General features: G+C 38.9%; 1 protein-coding gene across 1 annotated transcript in view; it reads right to left on the bottom strand.

Moving 5' to 3' along the window:
* LOC108890402 (anoctamin-1) overlaps positions 1-25149 on the bottom strand; it is a 141195-nt gene that overhangs the window by 5811 nt on the left and 110235 nt on the right. The window contains exons 4-15 of the mRNA XM_051073353.1: positions 18364-18462; positions 17273-17424; positions 15870-15924; positions 15427-15475; positions 11856-11911; positions 11564-11605; positions 11397-11461; positions 8489-8623; positions 6629-6789; positions 4928-5010; positions 302-376; positions 113-181 (exon numbers count right to left, since the gene is read on the bottom strand). Coding sequence (XP_050929310.1) covers positions 113-181; positions 302-376; positions 4928-5010; positions 6629-6789; positions 8489-8623; positions 11397-11461; positions 11564-11605; positions 11856-11911; positions 15427-15475; positions 15870-15924; positions 17273-17424; positions 18364-18462 — 1041 coding nt within the window. The remainder of the gene's footprint in view (positions 1-112; positions 182-301; positions 377-4927; positions 5011-6628; positions 6790-8488; positions 8624-11396; positions 11462-11563; positions 11606-11855; positions 11912-15426; positions 15476-15869; positions 15925-17272; positions 17425-18363; positions 18463-25149) is intronic.

Genomic DNA, 25149 nt, shown 5'->3' with positions numbered 1-25149 from the left:
GGTTTGCAGGATTACAAAACAGATTAAGTGGACTGGGAGGGAGAAGACACAATCATTACACAACCTTTACATAAACCATCAGTGATTATATGCAATGGGGTTTTTTCCTTACCATTAACAGCATCATGACAATGTTAGTCATGTAGGCAGGGAGGCGGTCTTGATAGTTGAGCTTTTCCACCTAAAATAAGTGAATAAAAACTACACTACGACTGCAACATCCAAGTTTGTAAATGTACTGTAACTGTATAGGTATTGTAAATGTAGATGTTGCAATATTGAGGTCCTACCATGTAATTACCTTGTGCTGTGATTTCTGATCTTTACTCAAAGACTTCTGCATTACCCTGAATTCATATTCAGCCCTGGGATGGTCCTGTGATGGTGATACAAACAGAAATGACAAATGACAGTGAAACACATAGATGAACAGTTCAGTTAAATTGGAATTACCAGATGGATATGTGCACCAGTGGTAGAAGAGTCTAGTCTGTCAGAGAAAAAGCTTGAGGTGAAAGGTGGGGGAAAAACCACAGCACTTAAAGAGGGTACATTATCAAATTATAATGGTTGGTGACAGTTATAGTAGCAGCAGGAGCCTGGGAGCAGGATTTTTCCATAATGAATTATGTGATGAAAGTCCTCACATTCTTACCCTGACATATTATACATATTTGGACAATTTCTGTCATTAATAAGTAAAAAATATTTTCTATTTTTGACTGTTTGAGAATGTGTTGATTCCACATGTGGCTGTTGTGTGTTGTTGTACTGAAAAGAAATACAGTTGTATGCAAAGGTTTGGTCAACTACAGACAAATTACATGACATTGATTTTTGAGGAAGTAAATTCAACCTCTGGAGCAAATATACATTACAAATTTGCATTAATAATGCACTGTTACTTTTTTTTTTTTTTTTACATAAAACAGAGAAAAAAAAAACAAACTACTGTAATTGTGGCATGTGTAAGTTTCGGTACCCACTATCTCAGTGCTTGGTAACCCCCTCTTTGGGAGATGTTACAACTTCCAAACACTTTTTGTAGCCAGAGTTTTGAAGAGGTTTAGCAGCTTTGGAAAAGCAGTTCCAAGCCCTAGTTAATTAAGGCCTAATGAATTAATGAAGTTCTGAGTTCTGCTAATGTTCTTCAAACATTTGCACATGCCAAAACTTTTTTTTTTTTTTTAATTCATGAACTAAAAATTAGCAGTGCATCAACTTTAGTCAGTTTGCTGCAGAGGTTGTATTTACTGCTTTTCACTTCAAAATCAGCAGAATATGTAATTGAAATACACCTGTATTAATGATCCAATTTGCCTTATTTTGTCCAGTTCCTGTTGTAGTATATGGTTTTCTTGCATCCATCCCAGGCTTCATGCAGTGTGACTGAGAGAAGCAGCAGTGATAAAGTTAGTTAAAGTGATGAAGTCATGAAGCCCTTTGTTTTCTACTGTGATATATCATGTCTGGAGTGTGATGTTGTATTTTAAAAAATGAACTAACAATATTTGTCTCATTTTTAACATCCCAAGTGATTGGGAGAATTTGCACTTGGCATCAGACATTCTTCTGTTTATGCGTGGGAAATGGTATGTGCATGGTTTATACTCATACCTACAACCCCTGGGCTGTATTACATTTGGAGAGTTTGTAAATGAAAAACAAGTTTGCCATCCAAGAACTTGCCTTAATAAGATTATATAATGCCCAATGAAAGAGCCAAAAGCATTGGAAGAGGTCACTTAAGTAGTCAAAAAGGTGGTCTTTGGTGGCAGGGCACCATGCATAAATGAAATTCGCCCTGAGATTCTAAAGGCTCTGGCTGTCGTTGCTCACATGCTTTTTCAGTGTCACGTGGAGGTTGGGGTGGTGGTTCCCCTTTTTAAAAAAGGGGACCAAAGAGTGTGCTCCAATTATTGGGGCATCACGCTGCTCACCTTCCTCTGGAAAGTTTATGCCAGGGTGCTGGAGAGGAGGCTCCAACTGACTGTTGAACCTCAGATTCAGGAGGAATAATGCAGATTCTGTCCTGGCCATGGAACAGTGAACCAGCTTTTTGAGCGTGTTCCCTGAGGGACCTTGTGGGGTAACTGTGGGAGTATGGAGTATCAGGGCCGCTGAGGCTAGCCTTCCAGTCCTTGTACAACCACAGAACTCCCTTGGGGACTTACATATCCTATCTGGACTAGGAATGCCATGGGATCCCCTAAGAGGCGCTGGAAAGCATTGCTGGAGAGAGGGACATCTTGAATACCCTGCTTACCCTGCTGCCACTACGACCCAACCCCCGGAAAAGCGGGAAAAAATGGACTGAACTGAACTGGATATTTCTGTCTTGTAGTTTTAATGTAGAATTTTCACTGAAATGCAGTTAAGGATTACTAATCATATAACATGATCAAATGTTCAATTACTCAAGACCATGTTTTTATGCTCTTTATGCCAAAGTTATTTATCTTAATGCACTTTCCCTGGAAATAAGTATTTTCTGAAGGGCAGCCCTGACATAAATCTCAGCTTTATATTTGATTACGTCTGGCTCACACAGATTCTCATTCAGTTTTTTGGGGAATTGTTTAGGCACCACTTCCTGTATTCCTGCCACTGAGCTTCAAATCATGCTCATCTGTGCTGGTTGTCTAGATTTGGCATTTGGTGCCATATTCATTTTATAATGCAGCTTTTTATTTGTTAAATTACTGAATTTTTGTGACTAATAATTCTGGTGATATACTGATGGAGAAAAACCAATAGTGCATTCTACATGTGAAAGCAGAACAAAGACTACATTTGCAATTACCATTTATAGTAAAACACATATGTTTTGTGTGATGTGTTATGATATGTGAGAGTGGCAGCAGAGGCAGAGAGGCTACAGAGAGTAAAGAGAGAACTTTATCTAGTAAGAGGAATTTATCCAAACCTTGAGAGCTTCCTGTGGAAAATAAACCCAGAGAAAGAAAAAAAGGGGATGGGGTAGGAGGGTGTCAGTGTTAGTACAAACTACCAGGATAACCTGAGGTAAGATTATTAGAATATTTTAACAACATGTTTTTAATGTGAACTGAATACTTTTTGGAAAATACTTTCTCCACAAAGATTACCCATATTGACAGTTTTAACTTATTTGCTCCATCAACAAGACAAAGGAATTATTCCCCAGACAGTCCTTTGTAAACATGTAAACACAACAACATCAACTGACAGACCCACACTTTAATTTTAACCCACAGTGGCTGCACTTAAAAGTGATATACCCTTCTGTGATAATGGTGCACCTTTTCCATGATTGCAGTACATTTGCGCTTGACTATCAGTGATTGGAATAATAACCACAAACACTTTTTTTTCCCAATTAGCAATCAGCACAAGTGACTCTGCTCTATGTATGTGTGCGTATGTGTGTGTGTCTCCACCGGGTCTGTGAGCCACAAGTGAGCCTGGCTTTTGTCTCCGCTCTGCTATCCCTATTTTATTTGTCACAGACTACATACAGCAGAACTAGTTTTTCATGTGTGTAATTATTATCTTACTCTAAGCCCTCACAAACCACATAGCAATATATAAATTAGTAGCTTTAAAATTAGGTTTCCATTTCTATTTTCTTCTGTCTAGACAGCATCATGCACAATGATGTGCTCAGCTGAAAGAGTGCTACAGTGTGTTGAGGTGTGTGTAAATGCAGTCCCTCACAGTGTAAATGTTTATACATGTAGAATATCTCTCTGTGTCCTCCTGTCCTCTTTGTGGTCCTCTTTACTGTGTTTAAATGCAGCCAAACTGACGATATAGTTCTCGTTTATTGTTTTTCTATTTTGAGAGGAGCACGGGGTGAATAAGAACACTTATATCCTGTTTAACATTTCTGTGATTTGTGGCAATATGTTAACCTCATTTAATAGATCTTTTGAATAAATGTCTGTGGGAGGATACTGGTCTACTGTTGTTACTATAGCTCCACCACAGGGATCCTGCAAACACACTACAGTGGAAAAGCATGACACTTTAAAGTGCTGCCACTGTACTGCCCTTACTGTAGTAATAATTTAGAATCATTATTCAGGAGAGATTGTTATTTACGTAAACTGGATGAATTGTTGGCTTGTTTCCAAATTGTCTCTCTTGGCCTCAGACTTTGTTGATGTCACCATGTTCCCAGAACTCAGCAACTCATACTATGTATGATATGCATTACATTACCTATTTATTAACATTTTAAAAATGTGTAACACCGCAAAACAGAAATATTGCAACACAAATAATGATAAAAGACAGTGTTAAAAAAAAGAGTTTGCTTTGAGATTAAAAACACTATACTATATGGGCTTAGACATCTCAGAAAAAAAGGAATAAAACAATTTCAATAATTAAATCATAATTATGACCCAAATACAATTAAAATCAGGAAAAGACATAATGTTCAAATATGCTATACTGTTTTAAATAGCCATAGCACACTTACCTGACTTGCATGTGAAAGTCATAAATCAGTTTATCAAGAAACTCAGCTTTAAACTTTTGCCACCCCATCAGTTACTGTATTTCCTGTAACTGTTTGTATGAGTATGACTTTGTGCTGTTCAATGTGCTTGTAGTATATTAAGTTGTAGGTGTCGGCTGGTGACTGGACCAGACATGAATAGTGCTTACTTTAAAATGTCACCTGCCAATGCTGACTTAACTTCGCCTTTTTCTGTCTGCTGACCAGACCGTGCCATGCATTCTATCCTGATTAATGAATAAATGAATTCTCCCTGGATCACAACCTTCTGTGGCACTGATCATCTTTGGGAGTGGGGAAAGAGGGGAGTCATTTTATACTATGTTCAGGTTCCCCCCTTGGCCACGCATAACACCCACCTCTTCTTCTATGTTTTAACAATCCATCTATTCATTCACAGTGTTGTCTGCTGTCACCACTCACCTCCTCATCTTCAAACCCAGTCAGGTCCCATTCGTAGTTCAGTCTCATCTGCCTCCTCTTCCAATGCTCCATGAACATGGCAGCTTTGAACCAGAGAGAGAGATCAGACAAAGACACAGAGGAAATCAGAAACTGAAGTTCATTTCTGGGCACATGATTCAACTTTTAATATTGACAACTGGGTGACCATTGATGGGGGAGACTGGTAGTGGTAAATACAACAGGTACGTGTTTAGGTGATATGGGTGAAGACTAGTTAGGTAAATAACTAAAATAATAATTAAAAAAAACTAAAATAAAAAGTTCTAATCTAATCTAATCTAATCACTGATATATTTGGTTAGTTGATATGTGGTAAAGGTACAGTGAGTAAGAAACAGACAAACAGTTGCTTAGGTACACTGATTAATAAAATAGGTAGATGGTCAGGTTATAAAGGTGATGCCCGGTTGGTTAGGAGTTTACAAAGTAAATATTAACAGAATGACCAGTGTTCAAATCAGAAAGGTAGGTAGAGGCACTGTAAGTGGGATGGGTACATTGGATAAGTGTCATAGGTTGTGATAAATTGTCTGCACAATCTGTTGAGAATAATTACATTAGGTCATGGGGTAAGTTAGGTGGTGAGGTTGGAAATGCACATAGGGCAACAACAACAGTTAGATTACGTAATTTCCCCGAGGGAGTCATCCCAAAGGGATCAATAAAGTCCGTCTAAGTCTAAGATAGAGAAATACAGGTAATACACAGATGGTTAGGGGAGATCTGTGAGGACAGAATTACAGAGATGTTAACAAAATCCAGAAATGCTTCTCAGATGCCAAGTAGTTTGTGGTGATTTGCCCAATGAAATATCTACTGCACCTGTAAAACTAATCTGTAGCAGCAGCCACTACTCAGCAGGAGTTATGCTTACTTTGTAATTTAATTCATCGGCTGCCACATCAGCTGCCACAGAGAGAGAAATAAAGCAAGGGCCACAGAATGAGGTATCTTGAATATTTCTCACAGAAGACATTGTAACATGTCACAGTAGGAAAAACACAGCTGTCAATCAGAAAACGATTGATGGCTTAATTCCCATTAGCTGCTTCAGTTTCAGGGCTGTGTATTGTAAATGCTGGCTGACTGTCACACTGTCATGGTTCACAAAAAAATGAGTGACTTAACACACTTTGGGCCCTTTAATATCAATCAGTCTGGTTGGTTTGAGTATTGTTGCTGACCATATTCATCCCTTTCTGTCCACTGTTTACCTTCCTCTAATGGTTACTTCCAGCATGATAATGTTCCATGTAACAAAGCTAAACTTGTCTCAAACTGGGTTCATCAACATGACAGTGCATTCAGTGACTTACAAGTAAAGGACAGCACTTCACATTTTAATGTGTAATTTTATGAGGTTACAGATTACATCAGGAAACACTCAGTTCAGGACTGCAACATATGGTGGGTAAAATCTGCTGGCACAATCAGTGTGCTGACAACAAATAAGAAGCCTGCTTTTGTCTACTGCTACTTCTGCCTGAAACGTGACAATTTAAAATTACAATACATTTCTACCATAATGAATAAGGGAATATCTTTTAATGATGTGCCAGTTCAATTGAAAATTACCACAGAGTTTAGCTAGGTAGACTGCATATGGTGGATACTGATTACATTTGTGTATTTTAAGTGAGCTGATGTGTGTTCACTCACCCCACAGAGCCATGAATATAGAGAAGAAAACTGTGGCAGGGTTGTCAAACAGGTGACTGGCCCGAGCTGTTCCACAGGCTGTACTAAGCTTCCAGTAGCTGCACACTCTGTCACACAGAGGACACATGGTGATGTTGTTCCTTGGGTGGCAGATCTCCATGCTGGAAAACAAGACACACACACACACACATTCTTATTAATATCATAAATCAGAATCAGAATTACTTATTGCCACAAAAGTTTAGGGGTTCTCTTCTGTAGTAGAAGTAATTTTGTAGAGAAACTCAAGTAGGGGTGTGTGTGTGTGTGTGTGTGTGTGTGTGTGTGTGTGTTCGTGTGCGTCCAGAGTGTACCCTTCCTCTCGCCCAGTGTCAGCTGGGATTGGATTCAGCTTCAGCCCCCTCGTGACCCCTAAGCATACGCAGTATAGATAATGGATGAATAGATGTTACTCCTCCTGAAATGTTAACTTCAATGTGTCAGGCAGTCAACTTCCTGACACTGTGAACACTTCTGAACACAATGAGACATTATGAAGCAAACAGACAGGTCACCAGGTCTGGTTTGCTTTACTGTGTGGGTGTGTGCCATGGTGACACTGATATTAACACTTTTACTGAGTGTGTGTGGTGTGGTGCAAATATGTGCCGGCAGCATGTGTCAAAATATCCTGTGTGTGATGAGAAGCAGGTACAGGAAGGAGAGGAAGCCCTCATTTTTCAACTCATTCATCAAACCTTTTCCTGTCTCTTTTCTTGTCTCTCCCTCCCTGTATTTATTCTTCGACTTTTCCTTTTTTCACCCCCTTTGATTTAATTTAACTCTTATACTGTTAAAGTTTACATCTGAAACATCTTTGTCCACTATTGAGTCCTAATATCTAATTTACTCAAAAGAGTAGTAGTGTGACGATACGGTATCTAAATATCCTGATAGCTACTGGTTAACATGTAAAGATTATCATTCATTTTGCTGATGTAATGGCTGACACCCATCTCCCTTTTCTGCATGAAGAGATTAACTCCCTAATGTTCAGATTCATGTATAATTCATACACTTATATTTTTTCATATTTCCATATTAAGAGATGTATATTTTCATATGTGAATATATTCATGTATAACTGTTACTACTGGGTGTGGTAGTGAGAGGATAGTGGAACGACAGTAAGTTACTAAGGCTCAAACATGGGGAGGGTCCTCACAAAACCAGCAAGTAAAACATTCGTTAATGTGTGATTTTGAAATTTTACAGTAATAGCATAATAAGTAACTACCAATTACTACTGTTGGCTGAAGAAATAGTTTGATTCAGTTGTACAGATGCTATGCCCTTTTGCTTTGTTTTTTCACTAAAATAGTTGTGAAACTGGATGAATTGGCAGCAGTTGTCTTCATAGGACATGATTTTGTGCTCATAGCTCAAGTTTTTAATAAAAAAAAATGACTCAGACAAATTAAATAAATCCTGCAAATCCTGACATGACCTAAGACCTTCAGATGTCCATATCATCTGATGGATATTAATTCCAGAATTGGACCATTGAGGAAAGATAACACTAGTGTAGTATTTTTACAACCTGTCTAACTATTCTAGTGATGTCTGTGCATCTCACAGAGGGTTTCTCTGCAGATGCTCAAATGTGTGGGATTGGTGTGGAAAATACTTTACTAATAACCAATGATACTGATGCCCTAACCCTCTTATAAAAAGGCAAGACATGCCCAGTATGCTGGGACAGTTCAATAAAGCTGACAATCAAGTTGTCCAATCAAAATAGCTCACAGACTTTGTCTGTGTTCATTAAACAAAGTTTGTGTGTGTGTGAGAGAGAGTGTGCAAGCATGCATGCTTGTTTACCTTGGTATGTTGTCATCGACTGTTGCACATCCATACAGAAAGACAATGACCCCCACTAGAGAGGCAGGAATCAACATCTGTGTATACAGGCCCAACCAGGCGAAGTAGAGACCAATCTTCTCGCCAAAATATTTCCTAAACACATAAAAAAAAGATACAAATTGTTTATATTTTTCAGACAAAACTACCACATTGGTATTGACATCAGTTTCAGTGCTTTTTAAAACTGCTATAAAACCTCAACAAAGAAACTGTGATTCCTTTTCCACAGCAGAACAAATGGATGTATAGGACATATTTGTACAAACCTGCACAAACCATCTGCTGCAATGGTCACCACTATAAAGCTAGCTAATACTAACTAATACCAATCAGATCTTTAAATGATTTGTTTACTTCCTGAATTCTGTTACATTTAGGGAAAATGGCAAAAGCAAGTGGGAGCCTCTGCAGAACCAGCATAAACATATAGAACAATATAGTACAGAAGAAAAAAAAAAGTCTCAGTTAAGACCAAGAACAAAGGCTTTTGTATTTAGTTGCTTAACATTAAATCTTGGGTCATGTCATGTCTTCTCAAGTGAAATGTTAAAAAAAAAAAAAAAAGTTAAAATCACAATAATACAGATTTTTGAAATCCAATAAAAATGCAGATTAATGACAACATGTCTGCTTTTAAAATGAACAATCACAGAGAAAGTTAGAGGCAACTGAAGGTTGTTTTCTTAACTTTACTGACTGTGGCTCACAGCCTCTGACCATCACTGGGCTGGTTTACATCACTATTTTGTAAGCTCAGTTTACCTCGAACACACTGAAACACCAAGCCAGTGTTTTAAGATTTACACACTCTGATTCACTCTCATTTTGGAGAAGCTCCAGTGTGTGGGGGGGGAAAACACCATTTTAGGAGGACTGACAGAGAGAATAATGCATTTACAAATTTTACTGGCTTCACACAGATGTACTCTGATGTTAGTTTCTGTCTTTGTTCAATTGCATGGTATTTAACTTCCCAAATGAGACTGTATTTTGAGTTATACTATGTTGATGATGATTTTTAAGGGTGGCTAAAGGTATCAAATGACTCATTTTGTAGTGTTAATTAAGTTGTGCATCATGTCCAGTTAAACCCACCAGATGTCACTGCTCACCCCTTAGGTTAAACTTCCCAACCACCCATGTGGTAATCAGTTGGTATTGAGAGAAAAAATTGTATCTTCAACACAAACTGTACAGCCCAGGCCATTAATAAAGAAGTCAGAACAGTTTCCAGAGTCTTCAGCTGCTGTCCGTGTCCTGACTCAAACACTCATACATTATACCCACGAGCTTAAGACAAAGTTTTGATCCCTTACCCACATTTAAACAAGATTTACTTATATAAAAGGGTTTTGTGAAGTGAAAAAAGTGTTCTATGTTCACAACAAAGTGATACCTCTTTTGTATACAGTATTTCTTTGCAGAAATGCACTCTTCAACCCTGTCTCCTAGAAATTATGCCTCAGTACAACTCAACTGCAATAGCAAATACTTCTTGTAGGAGAGGTAATTGCTCGCTGGATTATTCTCTGAAGCAACAAAGCATTACATTTATTAATGGTAACAAATAAGGAAGTACTTGAGATGGATGGTGGACGTACAAAACAAATGCCACACCACAGATCCGGACATTGTGCCACATGTCCTTGTGTGAAGGCAGACGTGGTACAAATGACCTGAACTGTGGCACAATAGCAATTGGGTTCTCCATCACGACAACACAAACAAGAAGCTGTTTTGGGTACACCTATACAATAGTTTCCCTCCCATCCTACTTGCCAGACTTGGCCCTTTGCGACTTCTTCTTACCCAAAATGAAAATCAAGCTAAGCATTTGACCCAGTGGAGAAGCTACAGCACAAGTTGCAGATGGTGTTTGGTGCACTTCAGAACAGGATACTGCACTGTGAGCGGTATACTGCTGCACAAGGTGACTAGTTTGACCTAGTATATATAGTATATACATGTTCAAATATAAATTATGAATATAAATGTATGAACTCACGGCTCATTAAAGTAATTGCTCACACCTGCTGTATGTGCATTACCATTTCGTGCTCTTTTCATTGAGGCAAACTACCATCCAAAGCATAAAGTACAATCGCAAAGTTCCAAGACTGTAGTAGTTTAGGCAAACTACCCTCCTGTCAAAGGTTTTGGAAAAGGTTATCTTAGCCCAGCTTCAGGACCACCTCAAAAAACACAATCTATTTGAAAAATTTCAATCTGGTTTCCAGCACTCCTACAGTCACCAATGACCTCCTGGTGGCTGCTGACCAGGGCTCCTCATCACTCCTCATCCTCCTGGATCTCACAGCTGCCTTCGATACAGTCGACCACAATATTCTCCTCCGCTATCTCAAGCACACAGTTGGACTTGGCACTGCTTTGGAATGGTTTGGGTCCTTTCTCACAGATAGGGCTGAGTATGTGGCCCTAGGAGATGCTAAATTGTGGCCCCACACTGTAATCTGTGGGGTCCCTCTTCAACATCTACATGCTCCCCCTGGGCCAGGACTTTGGCAAGCATGGAGTCTCATTCCACTGCTATGCCGATGACACACAGCTCTATCTGAGACTGGACCCGACCTCCCCTGCAGCTCCAATCCTCCCCAATAAACTGTATTTCTTTGTCTGGCCACACCATCTCCGTCTCTCCCTCTGTTACAAATTTGGGGGTCAAATTTGACCCCCACCTGTCATTTGATACACATGTCCGCCACCTCTGTACTTGCCCTCAAATGTAAAGTGCTTTATAAATAAAAATAAAATTATTATTATTATTATTATTATTATTATTATTATTATTATTATTATTATTATTGTTGTTGTTGTTGTATATACACCTAAAAACATATACACTTACCGCACAAGTCCAATGGGCTGGTACTTGTAGAAGACACTATAGTTTGCCCACTCCTCATACAAAAGCTGAAGAAGACAATCAACAGTATCTGGTTGCATTACTTTTTGTACAAATGCAAAACATTAATTTCATGCTGACTTCCATAAGTGTAGGAATAACTTTCTTACCTTTCTGTCATTGGATTCTGCACTCTCCTCATTAATATCTCCCTGAAAGAGGAAAAAGAAAAAGGGCCACTAGTTACTGTACACACAATGACTGGAGTCTGAGCCATTTAATCCTGGACTCATTTTAAGGTGGAGCTACAGTAGTCTAGTACTGTCATCTTCTCACTCCATCTTCTAGTGATTACAAAAATTGTGACTGTTAATAATAGTTTCAAAACTCAAGTTTATAAACTTGATTTGGAACTAATATAACCAATACATATCTATTAGTGATAGGACTGGTACTACTCACATCATGAAGAGGATAAGCTGCTGTATAGACACCGCTACCAAGGAGGCTGGTGATACCTGCGGAAAAAAAACAGAGATGCAGGTGTTAATATGGCTTCCACATCTTTATATTCTTGCTCGGTGAATGTGACCACAGTAGAGGTAGCATTGTTACATATTCGTTATGACGAAAAATCTTTGAACAATAACTGTCGTTACAATGTTGATGAAGAAAAAAAGAGGTGACATGGAGTTTAAGAATAAAAACTACAACAAAATCTCTATATTTTTTGTTGATGAAAAAATGACATGAAACTACATAGTGTTTGTTTTCAAACAAAGACATGATCAGTCTTCTTCTTCCTGTGCAGCACACCCACTGATACACTGCCAACAGTGCCAACATAGCTACTACATGCACCTTACAGATTTATGAACTTAGATAGTAATGGGTGACAGGAAAAGAACGTAAGGGCATCAAAATAAGTTGACATTTGTACCCAATTCAAATATAATGCAGCTGATAGAAAAAATGAGTGTAGTATTGTTTGGAAAGAAGCCCTGGGACTACAAAATCACGGGAAGAATACTACAAACCTGAAGAGACACATTACACAGAAACTGAAGTAACCAAACATCAGGATGTTAAAGTTACTTTACTTTTAAAGCCACATTAAGACCAATATTGAAGGTTTAAAGTGTAATGCATTGGCATCTCACAACAATAGGACATTGCTACATTGCTTACAGAGGGAGATTAACCTCACTGTCAAGTCAGAAACCCAACCAGCAACATTCACCGACCTATTGTTCAGTTAAGACAAGTTTGTTTATTTTGGAGTGTTAAACATGCAATCCACGATAAAGCACACACAATGTAATTGCCATACACGTTTTGTTTTATGTAGATTAATTCACTTTGAATTAACAAGCTGAGGCTGCTATTTAAGCTGCATCCAGATCCTCATGAGGGGGCTGACAAGTTGAGGTCCCATGTTGAGCAGCTTTTCCATTGGATTTCATAGTCAGCCCTGCTATCATAATCTCCATCATTATCATCATCTTTCGTCAGCAAGGCCCCCCACCATTTCCTGCTCATTTGTCTGGTTCAGGCTCCATCACATCAGGTGACTGGCTAAATGGCGTGCAGAGTGCAAAGTGTTGAGTTTAAAGAGAGGAGAGTCAATCTAAACTGCTACAAAAAGCTAAATAAATGGTCCAAGTGATAGGTGTTAGCATTTACTGTGTGGCAACAAAAAGAATTATAATTATCATTATTACTGACAGCAATAACAATAATCATGACTATTATTATCATCAGCACTATGATGTGATGATGTGTGTGGCCTCAGTACACAGGTTTGTTCTGATTTAAACTGGATTAGGATAGGACTCAAAGGCTGCTCTTGTGGATACAGCCATTTTCTCTATTGAGATGTAGGCTGTGAGGTAAATCCAGTGACAGGTGCGTAATGAATGCTTTGACTCCCAGTTTAGCAGAACTGTTTTTTTTTTCTTCTCTTCAAGTTAGAGAGATGAGTAAAGTATTTGACTTGGTGGTCAACTGTGATGTCTCTGAGCATACAGAGTGATGGAGACAATGGATTTCTTCAGCTCAAAATAGAGGAGAGCTAAACCAATTTTTAATATTTTATGTAGAGTGATGTGAGTTCTTGTGGATCATTTTATACAGTCCATCCATCCACTATCTATACTGCAGGGGGCTGCAGCCAGTCCCAGCTGGCAGTGGATGAGAGGCAGGGTACACCCTGGACAGATCGCCCATCTATCACACAGATTTTAAACCATATAAGCTGTAAATTTGTGTTACTCATCATAGGTACATTATTTTTGCAGATCTGTGTTCATACAGTTTAGATATTACTTTATGTCTGTGACTTTCAAGATTACATGATTACATCAACTACAAACTGAGGTCTCCTCTAGGTTAGTGTGTTGAATAAGGGTGTAAATCACAAATTTCATCACGATACAATATTATATCGCTTCAATGGACAGCGATTTGATGTTTGATGTCTGCTACAATATGATTTCAATTCGATTCAATTCAGAAGCCAGCAGTTGATATGAGACGTTATCATCTGCTGATTTAACACAATCACTTCCATTCATATCAAACCACAAAAAGGAACTAAAATATCATTTTACATTTTTATTCCTGAGCTCAACCATCTTCTCTCTGAATAAAAATAGATAAATCCTGTTCACTACAAAGTGCCACATTCTGATTGTGCTTCAGATTTTTCACATTCTATAACAGAAAACCGAAAGAACATTGCATTCCTATTTGTATACAAAGCATAAAGCAGGATATTGAGTAAACCTGAGTATTTTATCTTGAAGTGGCACAGCTTACACACAGCACATGACTGGTCAGTTGACTCGTCATTTCTCCAAAATCCAAAATGTTTCCAGACCGCAGATTTATTCCCCAGAGTGGAGACATTATCTTCACTGACTTTTTTTCTAACTGCTTGCCATTGCACCACTTGTATTTTGTTTGCAAGTGTGCCCGCTCAGGCAGAGAAAGATGTGCAGGTGAATTTCAAAATAAAGTTGTGTCTCACAAATGATTATATCGTGACAAACTGTGATAATATACGTTATGTTAGTGTTGGGTTAGTAAAGAAACAGTCTGCAGACTGTTAACTTGAAGTCCTGTTATTCCAGGATTAATGAACGTGTTGCCAGTTTAGACGCGGTGATACCTGCGATTGGCTGGGAGTTGGGTATGGATTCGGGCCCTGGGACTTTTCACAGAAAAAGGGGCTGAGAATGATCTGATGTAGGTAGGTCGGGGTTTTGTTATTTTTGTCAGCATTGGCTATGGCCCACAGTAACCTGTGTTATTGTGCTTAATAAATATTATGTCAAAACCAGCTGACATCTCCGTGCTTGCTTGGCGAGGGACATTAAAATATGTATGATGACTCATCAATGTTTTCATTTTGAATCAATGCTTTTGGATCGTTGATCACTGAATCGATGCATCAATGTAAATCGCTGTATCTTTACATCCCTGGTGCTGAATGTTATGAATTGGTTATTTTGGAACAGATAATGAAGATTAATGATTCCTTTGTGTAATAATGTAGGGCTTCAGTCCACTCAAAATTGAGGATGAGACCAAATGACTCCAATTGTGCCACAGACAGGAGGGCCACTGTACTCCCAGGATCCTTCACCTTTTCACACCTAGGTATAAAATCCTCCCAACTTCTGCTACCATTGGTCACTGTATGTTCTGCTCTTTCTTCTCTCTGCTCTGCCAACTCCTCAAGAGAACGGAGTTGCTCTCTTCTCGGCCTGCTCCTCAACAGGAGCTGCTGCTCTCTGACCTCCATGAGGCCTGCCTGAAACCGAGGCCTGCATGACTGGATTAGATATTTTAAAATATATATGTCTGTTTGAGCTTATCTCAGAGCACCAGCAGATACTAGCAGCCTGAGTAATTGTTATCAAGCACTATACAAGCAGTCTAATTTTTAATGCCCAAAACACATTTGTAAAAGTTAATCTCATCTTATGCAATGTTTTGTCAAACAGCGAGCAGGACAGACATCCAGACTTACCCATGCTGTACTTGGCCTTGCATTTTGTTCTTTTTAGTATTTCAAAAACCTGAATGGGAATGACAAACATAAGGACTGAATTTAATCCTCCATGCTGCAAAAGAAAATAATAAGAAAGTAATCAACACCATAATAAAACTATTGTAAAGCACTAGTCTTCAAATGGCAATGATAACCTCAAACTAAATTTCCATCTGTTTCAGTTCAAGTTTAGCCAAAATAGTTTTGAAAATTGATCATCCATAACCTCTGTGGGACTGAGAGTAAAAGTTAATATATGAAAAAAAAATAATCTGCAAATGCATACATATCCAAGGACTGAATAAATCCCCTCCAAATACCATACTATCCATTGTAACAGTCATGACAGTGCATGACAGGCATGTTGGAACAGAATGGACGATAATCCCTGAATGTCACAGACAAGATCCAGTGGAACTTACTATTGAACTCCTGGTTTTGCTGTCGAAGAAGTAATCTTTGTCTGAGAGGTCAAACCTGTTAATTAACACACACAAGAGCACATGCACTTGTTACTGTTTGTTTGACTGTTCAGATCCCTTGCTGCGGTGTACAGTTTAAGCAACACAGCATTTCTTGAAAAGAATGTAAAATATTGTCCCATTTTTTGCAGTGTTGATGTGTTGTTATTTTGTTGTTATTTGTTTTGTTTTTTCACCTCTCAGCCTAGATTTTGGAATAAACAAGATGAACTTGTTTAAAGGTACTCTGGAAGAATTTTAAGCAATTTATATGCAGTAGCTTTTTTAATCGCTATTATGTGACAAGATTGTAACATGGTATAAAGAAATAAGCCATTCCATGACTTTTTCCATTGCCTGTAACACCCTGTAGACTGATTTCTGAGTAAAGGACTTGGGTCAAGTTTTCAGGGTGCTTGTTACAGAGTGTCCTGCTACAATAAAAGTCCAATGGGGTCCAATGCTATTACAAAACAACCGGCCACCAGTACAAGATTCCAACACAACACAAACTCAACACAAGAACAAAAGACAGAAAACTTTATGAAGCCCGTTTGGCCAAACATGAACTGGGACGATGTTGGGGGAAAACTAGGGCTAACATTGGCAGGGCATTTGATTCATTGAGAGACTTCATTCAACTTTGGGGATCAAAACCGACCCTGAATTGGCTCTCCCATTGGACAGGTGACCTAATATTACTGCAAAGCCAGTGAAATGTATTACGATATTGTGGTTTTAGCTGGCTAATGCTTTCTAATGTTATTTTGCCTGCTGACATAGACAGATCGGTAGCAAATTACTGTGCTGAGTGGATAACGTCTGCTGTCATCCTAACTCCCAGGGCTGATCTGACTAGTAAACAGTTTGATAATTACTTCATCAGCAAACAAACCAACGCCAGATGCCTGCAATGCAGCAAAGCTACAGCTCTCTGGCTAACCATTGCTTGTTTGCTCAGTAACATTATTGCCATGGTCGGACTGAGACTCGTGCACCCCCAGCAAGCACACAGTGAGAGCAGGTAAAGAGACTGACAGGGTGATAAGAACTTTTTGGATGCTTGTGCCTGGGGTTCTGTTTAATTTGTGAAATATGTTTTTCATGGTTAAAGGGAAACTGAGAATAAATCCTATACTCAAGCAGAAAATGAGCTGATGTACAGTTTTTTATGTTTGTGAACACCTCCCTTCCCTGATAACCACCAGGCCAGGGGATCGACAAATGCAGTTCTTAGTCTTAACTTGGTTTGATCAAATTAATGCTTACTTGTTTTATGAAACACCTGAATCCTCATCAAGTTACAAGGCCTCAAGAGTCCATTGATTTTCTTTCCAAGTGTAAAAGGTAAAAGGTGTACTTACAGGTGTTGTTTTTCCCTGGAGAAAGTGTGTGACAGATGTTTGATGTTCTTGGGTTGATGCTCCTCAACATGAGGGTGGAGAGGCTCCAGAACCTTACTGACCAGTGAGCTGATCTTCTCCATAACACCAGTCGACTGCTTGACTTCATACACCTAGAAAATCCCCACAAAACACACACACACGTCTATCAAGGTTACTTTAAATATTCACCAAGCACTTTATTAGGAGCCTGTACACCTGCTTGCTCATTCAAATAACCAATCAGCTAGTCATGTGGCAGTATTGTAAATGTAGAAAATGCAGACACAGGTCAGGAGCTTCAGTTCATGTCAAACATAAGAAAGATCTCAGTGACTTTGAGCGTGGCTTGATTGTTGGTATTAGACGGGCTGGTCTGTGTATTTCTGAAACTGCTGATCTCCAAAAAACACACAAAAACATCCAGTGAGCAGCAGTTCTGCAGACTGATACACGTTGATGATCACTTTAGCTGTAGACTATTCTCAGCCTGCACACCTGGCTATAGTCCACATACAGATCCCACAACATGGATTTTATGGATAATTTTAACCTGTTTTGGGATTGTGCTTTTTTCTCTAAAAGACATGGGATTCATGCCAATAAGCTTGTGAGCCAAATGCTGTTGGCAGTCCTCTCCACGTGTAAGACTGTTTACACCGTACACACCTACTCCAAACTCCTATCAGGACACTGTTTCTTGTGCCTTGTGCCTTTCTGGACCCACTCCTGAGGAATCCTCTGTCAGGATGCCTCAGCACACTAGTAAATTCTCCCTTCAGTCAGAAGGTGCAGGGGGGTTGGTGCAACACTTGGAAGCAACACTTCAGTAATTCAGTAATCTTCACAAGAATATAAAATGTAACACTGTAGAGTGTGGTCATACCACCCCACTATACAGTGGAAAAGAAAAGGTTTTGAAAAATGTTTAATTTCTCTGTCTGCTCGTGAAGAATGTAGTTAAACTAGTAGTGTTGATAGATGTTGTGCCTCATAAACATAGGGCATGAATGAGTACATTTTATCAGATCAACATACAAATAGAGAGATAAGGAAGAGAAGGTAGGTCTCACCCTCTTGGTGGGCATCTTTAGCTTCATGAATTCCGCCTCTCGACAGAGAATGGTCCAAGGAGCATGGATCTTCACAAAGCCCACCCCTGGGATCTTGGTCTAAGAGACATACATAACAAACAAATACATCTCAGTTGTTTACAACTGACGTATATTTTGATGTTTTCAGGAATATCAAACATGAACTTCTTAAAATGAATAGAATGCAAAATAAAACCAGTTATATAAAACCAGTATATAGACTGTGAGCTCACCTTGCATTGAGGAGGTATGTTTATTGGCCACCTTAAGCTAATGGATGCTGTCAGTTGGTGTGTGTGACCCTTTAATGTGTCGCTAAATGTCAACCAACCTGTTCCCTTGTGCTTAAAGCTGTTTTCACCCAACAAGTTATATATCTGAATAATAAAGTTTAATATTTTTTAATAAAATGTTGCATCTTGGCCACATAAGCCAATACAATGTTTGAAGCTGGGTGGAACAATATAAAGAGGTGTGCCCTCTTTGGGCCATGTAGCCACACATTTTAGAAGAGACTGTAAACCACTGTATCACATGACATGGGAGTTATTGAAAAAAAATCAGTAATTTTCTATTAAAATATAGCTGCAACATTGAACAGACACTAAAATCAAATATCAAGAGGAGCATCATATTTTTCCATAGTATTAATGATTTCTAGTATTGATTGGGAGGCACTATGTCACATTACATGCATCTACTGAAAAAAATATTAATGACTTTAATTATAATGACGACAAAGCTATTAAAAAAGAAGGTACATCATTTATATTTAATATCCAATGTATATGTATGACTAATATTTATTCATAAGTAGTATTATTTTCTATAGCTTTATTGTACTATTATATAATATACTTTATACTCTTTACATTTACACTGTATAATATAAAGTGTATTAGTCCCTTAAGTCACACCCTAGTGGTTACGCATGAGGGCTAGGAGGAGAGCTATTTCTGATCCTACTGCAAACACAAAGTGAAACTTAATAAGAAGACTCCCACTGGATCCAGAGTCAATGTGCCCTGTTTCATACCTGACGCAAAGCTGCACCAAGTGACACTAAGTGCAACATAATGTCTTTGTTAGTTTCAGACCTATGCAAATGTTATTTTCCTGTCCAGCACCCATATTGTATAAATAACAAATGTACATGATACACGACATCCCCATCTGAGCGTTGATGGGCATGTCAGTCTTAAAATGAAGTGTAAGCAGGTGCATTGTTGTCAAATTGCTATCTTGAGGCACAAGTCAGTGATTGTGTCACTGATCAACAAAAACAAAAACTGACCAACAAAAACCTGGTCTGAGGTCAATGGCTCAGTATTTCACTTTATTTTAAGGATGTACATGCATCTACGTCCTGCTTTCTCCCAGTGCAGATGCTTCTTGCTCTCGCCCCTGCTTGCACATTCCTACTGATATTCTTGTTTTTCTGTTCTGAGAAAATACAAGCAACAGCTCCTGGATACTTCGCTATGGCCTACCAACAGCATTTGCCTGCACTGCAGTGAGTGGATACAGTACCAAAGCTAATTAGCTGCAAGACATCCCCCTTCTCCATGAATAACTACCACAAACTTCTACAGAAGGCTGCAGTGCTGAAAACCAAAATTCACCAGTTAGAAATAAACACAGAGGTAAATGGACTGTGTAGGAATGACAGCACTTTACCATGTACTCATAACAGTGGACAAGAACGTGCTAACACACAGCTGATTATCATAAACAAAACTTCTAAGACACAGGAGGGTTGTTTGCCAGATAATAAATCTACAAGTAGAAATCCACCCTGGAACCCTAAGAGTAAATCATTCCTTGGGAAATGAGAGGGTTTTGTGATGTGACCAACTGGCCTGTATTATCATCCTTTTCAACTCCTGTACAGAGTAGGACACAGCCATTGACAACTGCGATAAACCTCTCAAACAACAAAGAGTTTTGCTCCACTACTGCAGGACACTGGCTCTCCATCTGATGACCTGGATAACCTCTAATCTCCTTACAGGGAAGGTTAAGGACTAAGAGTAAATCAGAAAAGAACAAGCTCTAGACAAAATGAACAACTGGGCCTCATACACTGATTGTGGGTGATTTTGCTGTAAAAGATGTGAGAAGCATGCACATTAAAAACACCAATGTACTCTATTTTCCCAAGGATATGGTCTCTGACATGACAAAAGAATCCTGCATGTGGCTGCTAATATTATACTGCACACAGGGACAAATGATTTTCTGAAACTCGGAAATGAGACTTTATTGACCTGTTGAACACAGCTCTCTGAATGCTGAGGTGTTAATCATTGGTCCTCTCCCACCAGCCAGAAGAGGAGCTGAGCGATTCAGCAGATTGTTGGTACTGAACACACAGACTTTATTGACAATTTCAATTTTTCCTGGAACCATAGACATCTTTTTAAGGCAGATGTACTTTGCCTTAACAAGGGGGAAAGCTCCTCACAGCTCTTCATTCAACAACTTCTTTGTACTAAACAACTTTTTTGATGTCTTCCAGTCAGAATTTTGACAACACCACAGAGCTGAGACTGCTCTTGTTAAGGTCACCACATCCACAACATTTTACTAGACTGACTGGAAAAATTATGGGACTTTCTGGCACAGTACTAAACTGGTTTGAATCCTATTTAAATGACAGGAACTACTTGTCTATAGGTAGTTACAAATCTGAGCAGAAAAAGAAGTCATGGAGTTACAGAGGTTCCATTCTGGAGACTTTTCTGTTCAACATCTACATGCTTCCACTAACTCAGATTATGGTAAACAACAAATTAAGTTACCATAGTTGTGTGGATGACATGCCAATGTACATGACCATATCACCAGGGGACTGTTCTCCCATACAAAATTAAAAACCACAAACCAAGCCAGAAATCTTAGTGTAGTCATGGACTACTACTATGTGGTTTAACAGCCACATTAAGACATTTGCAGTCTTCCCACTATCACTACCACTTAACTACCACTACCACCACTTAAGGACACATCAAGGATTAAAGGATATATGTCTCAGCAGGACTTGGAAGAACTTGTCCATGCATTTATCTTCAGTTGACTTGACTACTGTAATGTTATGTTTACAGGTCTCTCTAAAAAATAGATCAGATGGCTGCAGTTGATTCATAATGCTGCTGTTCGATTCCTCAGTAAGACCAAGAAAGTAGATCATATCATTCCAATTCTCAGATCTTGACACTGGCTTCCTGTTTGCCAGAGAACTGATTTCAAATTACTGCTACTGGTTTATAAAGCACTGAATGGTTTAAGGCCAAAATATACTTCTGATTTACTGCTACATTAAGAACCATAGTCGTCCTGGACAGGTCTGTTTTCTGTCCCCAGAGTCAGAACTGAACATGGACAGTTATAAAGGCTGAGGACCTCCCTGTTCCCCACCGTCTTTTATTATTAATAATAAAGAACCACTTATTTCTTACACTGCACTGTTACTTTAAAAACATACATAAAACATCCTGTATACTACACTCTCTTATTTTTGGGGATTTATTTATTTTCCATTCTACTCTATCTATTTTTTAATTTAATTTTTTTTTAAAATTTTTTTAAGTCTTTAATTTCTCTGTAGATGCTTTTTAATATTGTCTTTTATTGTGTGTGCTTTACAAATAAGCTTCCTTTGCCTTATTTGTTACACACAAAAACAGAGTTTTGAGAACAGATTCTATGATCAGCAGTGAAAAGTTAACAGACTACCCATCAGGCTGATTGACAACCCCATTAGTGCCAGCTCAAGGACCATCTCAAACAGATGATTGAACTATCCTGAACTGAACACTTCACTTATTAGTAAATCATTCTTTTCAGCTCTGAATCATGTGAAATCCAGTTGTCTTTACTATGTATCTACTGGTACATAGGAAGAAGTTTCTTTGTCTGACTGCAACAGAATACAAGCTAACTCTGGTTTGACAGTGTGGTACAGTACTATGTGCTGGCAGAAAAGTCCCGCTGTAGTATGTACAAATCCTATGTACAAGTCCCTCAACAAGCCATCTAAGCTACTAACATCGTGATGCACAGTTAAACTGACTTTTATTTGTATTTCCCAAAAGTTCTTAAAAGGTCCTGAATGTCTGGAGGCTTTACAGAACACTGGGGCTCTTCTGGTTATGAAAATGCTGTAGCTACAAGTTGTAGTTTGTTGTTAATAACAATAAAGCTATTCTATTCTATTCCTATATGGCTTTAAGGGGACTCTCCATTTTGGTTATTTTATGGTCACATAGCGACATTACAAAAAGATCATTTGGGGTGCAAAAGGAACGTTCCAGCATGGTCCCCCGTTTGGTTATATGAGAACGTTTTGTTAAGGGCTTAATCAGAACATTCACATATGGGTCTAAGTTGGTCATATAATAACGTCCCATATAAAACTTCTATTCTTCTATTTTGGTCACTTTATGGTTACATGCAGCGTTACAAAGAGAGCATTTTGGAACATAAACAGAACACTCCTATATGGTCTTCTGTTGGTTGAGTTTCATTGAGGACTTAATCAGGACATAAAGGATATCACCTTATATGCTCCCATAACATTCTGTGAACATCCCCACTGGTGTAAAGGGTGTCAACTTGTAATGTTCCCAGAGCATTCAAAGATAGCCATGATGGGAACTTCTTTCATGGAATAATGAGTATATTCTGGGAGTGTTTATGGTATTACTATGAGACGTTCCCTCTTGGTCTCTAAACGACATTCCTATAATGTTTGCAGAACCTTTTTTGACATTACAGGAATCTTTAGAGGACCAACCTATGATGTTCTTTTTTTGTCCTGTTTAGGTCCTTGTGTCACCTTGCTAGAACATTTTGCAGGAATATTACAGGAATCTGTGCAGAACCTTTTGGGGACCTTAAATTACCAAAATGGAACATCACCCTAAAATAGTGTACAGACCTACATCCTATAGTAGTAGAATGTCCTGAATGTTCCCTGGAAGTCGGCCAAATAAAGTCCTCCGACCCCTAAAAGGGCCCCACATCATGACTGTCCGGGCACGTTCTAGGAACACTACAACATTCTTTACATCAGTGAGGAGATTCTCAGAACGCTCCAGGAGCGCAATGTATCTATCTAGCACATCTAGTTGGGTAGACCCCACCCTCTGATTCTATATTGCTCATACTAATAATGTATTTAGCTTCTCTGCTACATTGTACTGAGCTGCACTTTCTGCCAATGCCTATAGTCACCAAGATTATGAAAATGTGTTGGTTAAACCCAGATGTGAATGCGTCAATTGTTTAGACTTTGTGACTGCATTGTTTCCACTCCACCATTCCTCCTTGATGCTAATATATTCAGCTTCCCTGAAGCATTACACAAATTTGCTTTTCCACAAAAATATCAAAAAATTAGGTGCTCAGACAAACACCTGTGTGTTTGCAATGGGAGTTTACTTTTGCCTTTGCCTGGATATCACATAGGAAAGGAAAGGAAAATACGAATCAAGAACTTCTACGTGGTACTAACAAACTCAGGCCAACCATTTCAAGTCATTGCTGTAGAGTCTTATTTTCTATTTATATGCTGGCATTAGGACATCTTATACATAGGCAGATTATCAGTTTACACTTTTACACGGCTGATACACAGATATATCTAAGCTGCAACCCTGCAAATAGTTTTACAGAAAACTGGCTGCCCTCTTAAATTGGTTGAAGACATTCAGAGGTGATGGGATGTCTGACCTGAACTTTTAATAGTTAAATATAAACAAGGCTGAAGCCACATCCAACTTTTCTGAAAGTTCTTTTAACTTGTGGAAATTACTTTGGGTCAGTACCACCCTTGTGTAAAACAGTTATATTAACCATATGCTATAGTTATTAGACTCATCCTCTAAAAACTTGGCCAGTATAATAAAGACGACTGTAACATTGTTTTTCTCAAGTGGTACAGCACTTGAATTAATGGCACCTATTTCGTAGTCTAGTAAAATATCTTAATAATAATAAGAGCTATTCAACAAATGTATTAATCATATGATAACAACAATGTCAGATAATGGTGAAATGATAATGTTATACTATTCACAAATACATAAAACATACATATACATTGAGGAGCCATGACATTAAAATCACTGGCAAGTGAAGCGAATGACATTGATTATTTCATTACAATACAATGTTCTGCTGAGAAACTTTGGGCTCTAGTGTTCATCTGGATATTAATTTGACATGCACCACCCACCTAAATATTGTCACAGACCAAGCACACCCCCTCATGGCACACATGCTCACTGATGGCAATGACCTCCCACAGCAGAACAATGCTCCCACACCACAAAAAACTGTGCAGAAATGTCTCAAGCAACATGACAAATAGCCCAAGGTGTTGACCTGGCCTCAAAAATCCCCACCTGATCCAGCACCTGTGGGATGGTCTGGAACAAGCCAGATCCATGCAGGCCACACCCTGCAACCCACAGGACCCAAAGGATCTGCTGCCAATGTCCCAGTGCCAGACCAGACACCACAGGACACCTTCAGAGGTCCCGTCCCATCCTACACAATATTAGGCAGGTCCCACAGATGCTGGATCAGATTTGGATCTTGGGGGATTTGGAGGCCTGGTCAACACCTTGGACTCTTGTCATGTTCCTCCAGGCATCTGAGCAGTTTTTGTGGTATGGGTGGAAGCATTGTCTAGCCGGGGGAGGCCCCTGCTGTTGGAGAGTGCCATTACCATTGGGGTAGGTTCTTACTCTGCTTGACAGA

The sequence above is a fragment of the Lates calcarifer genome, linkage group LG10, assembly GCF_001640805.2.
Source record: "Lates calcarifer isolate ASB-BC8 linkage group LG10, TLL_Latcal_v3, whole genome shotgun sequence".
Lineage (NCBI taxonomy): Eukaryota > Metazoa > Chordata > Actinopteri > Centropomidae > Lates > Lates calcarifer.
This window is presented reverse-complemented; position numbering and strand designations above follow the sequence as displayed.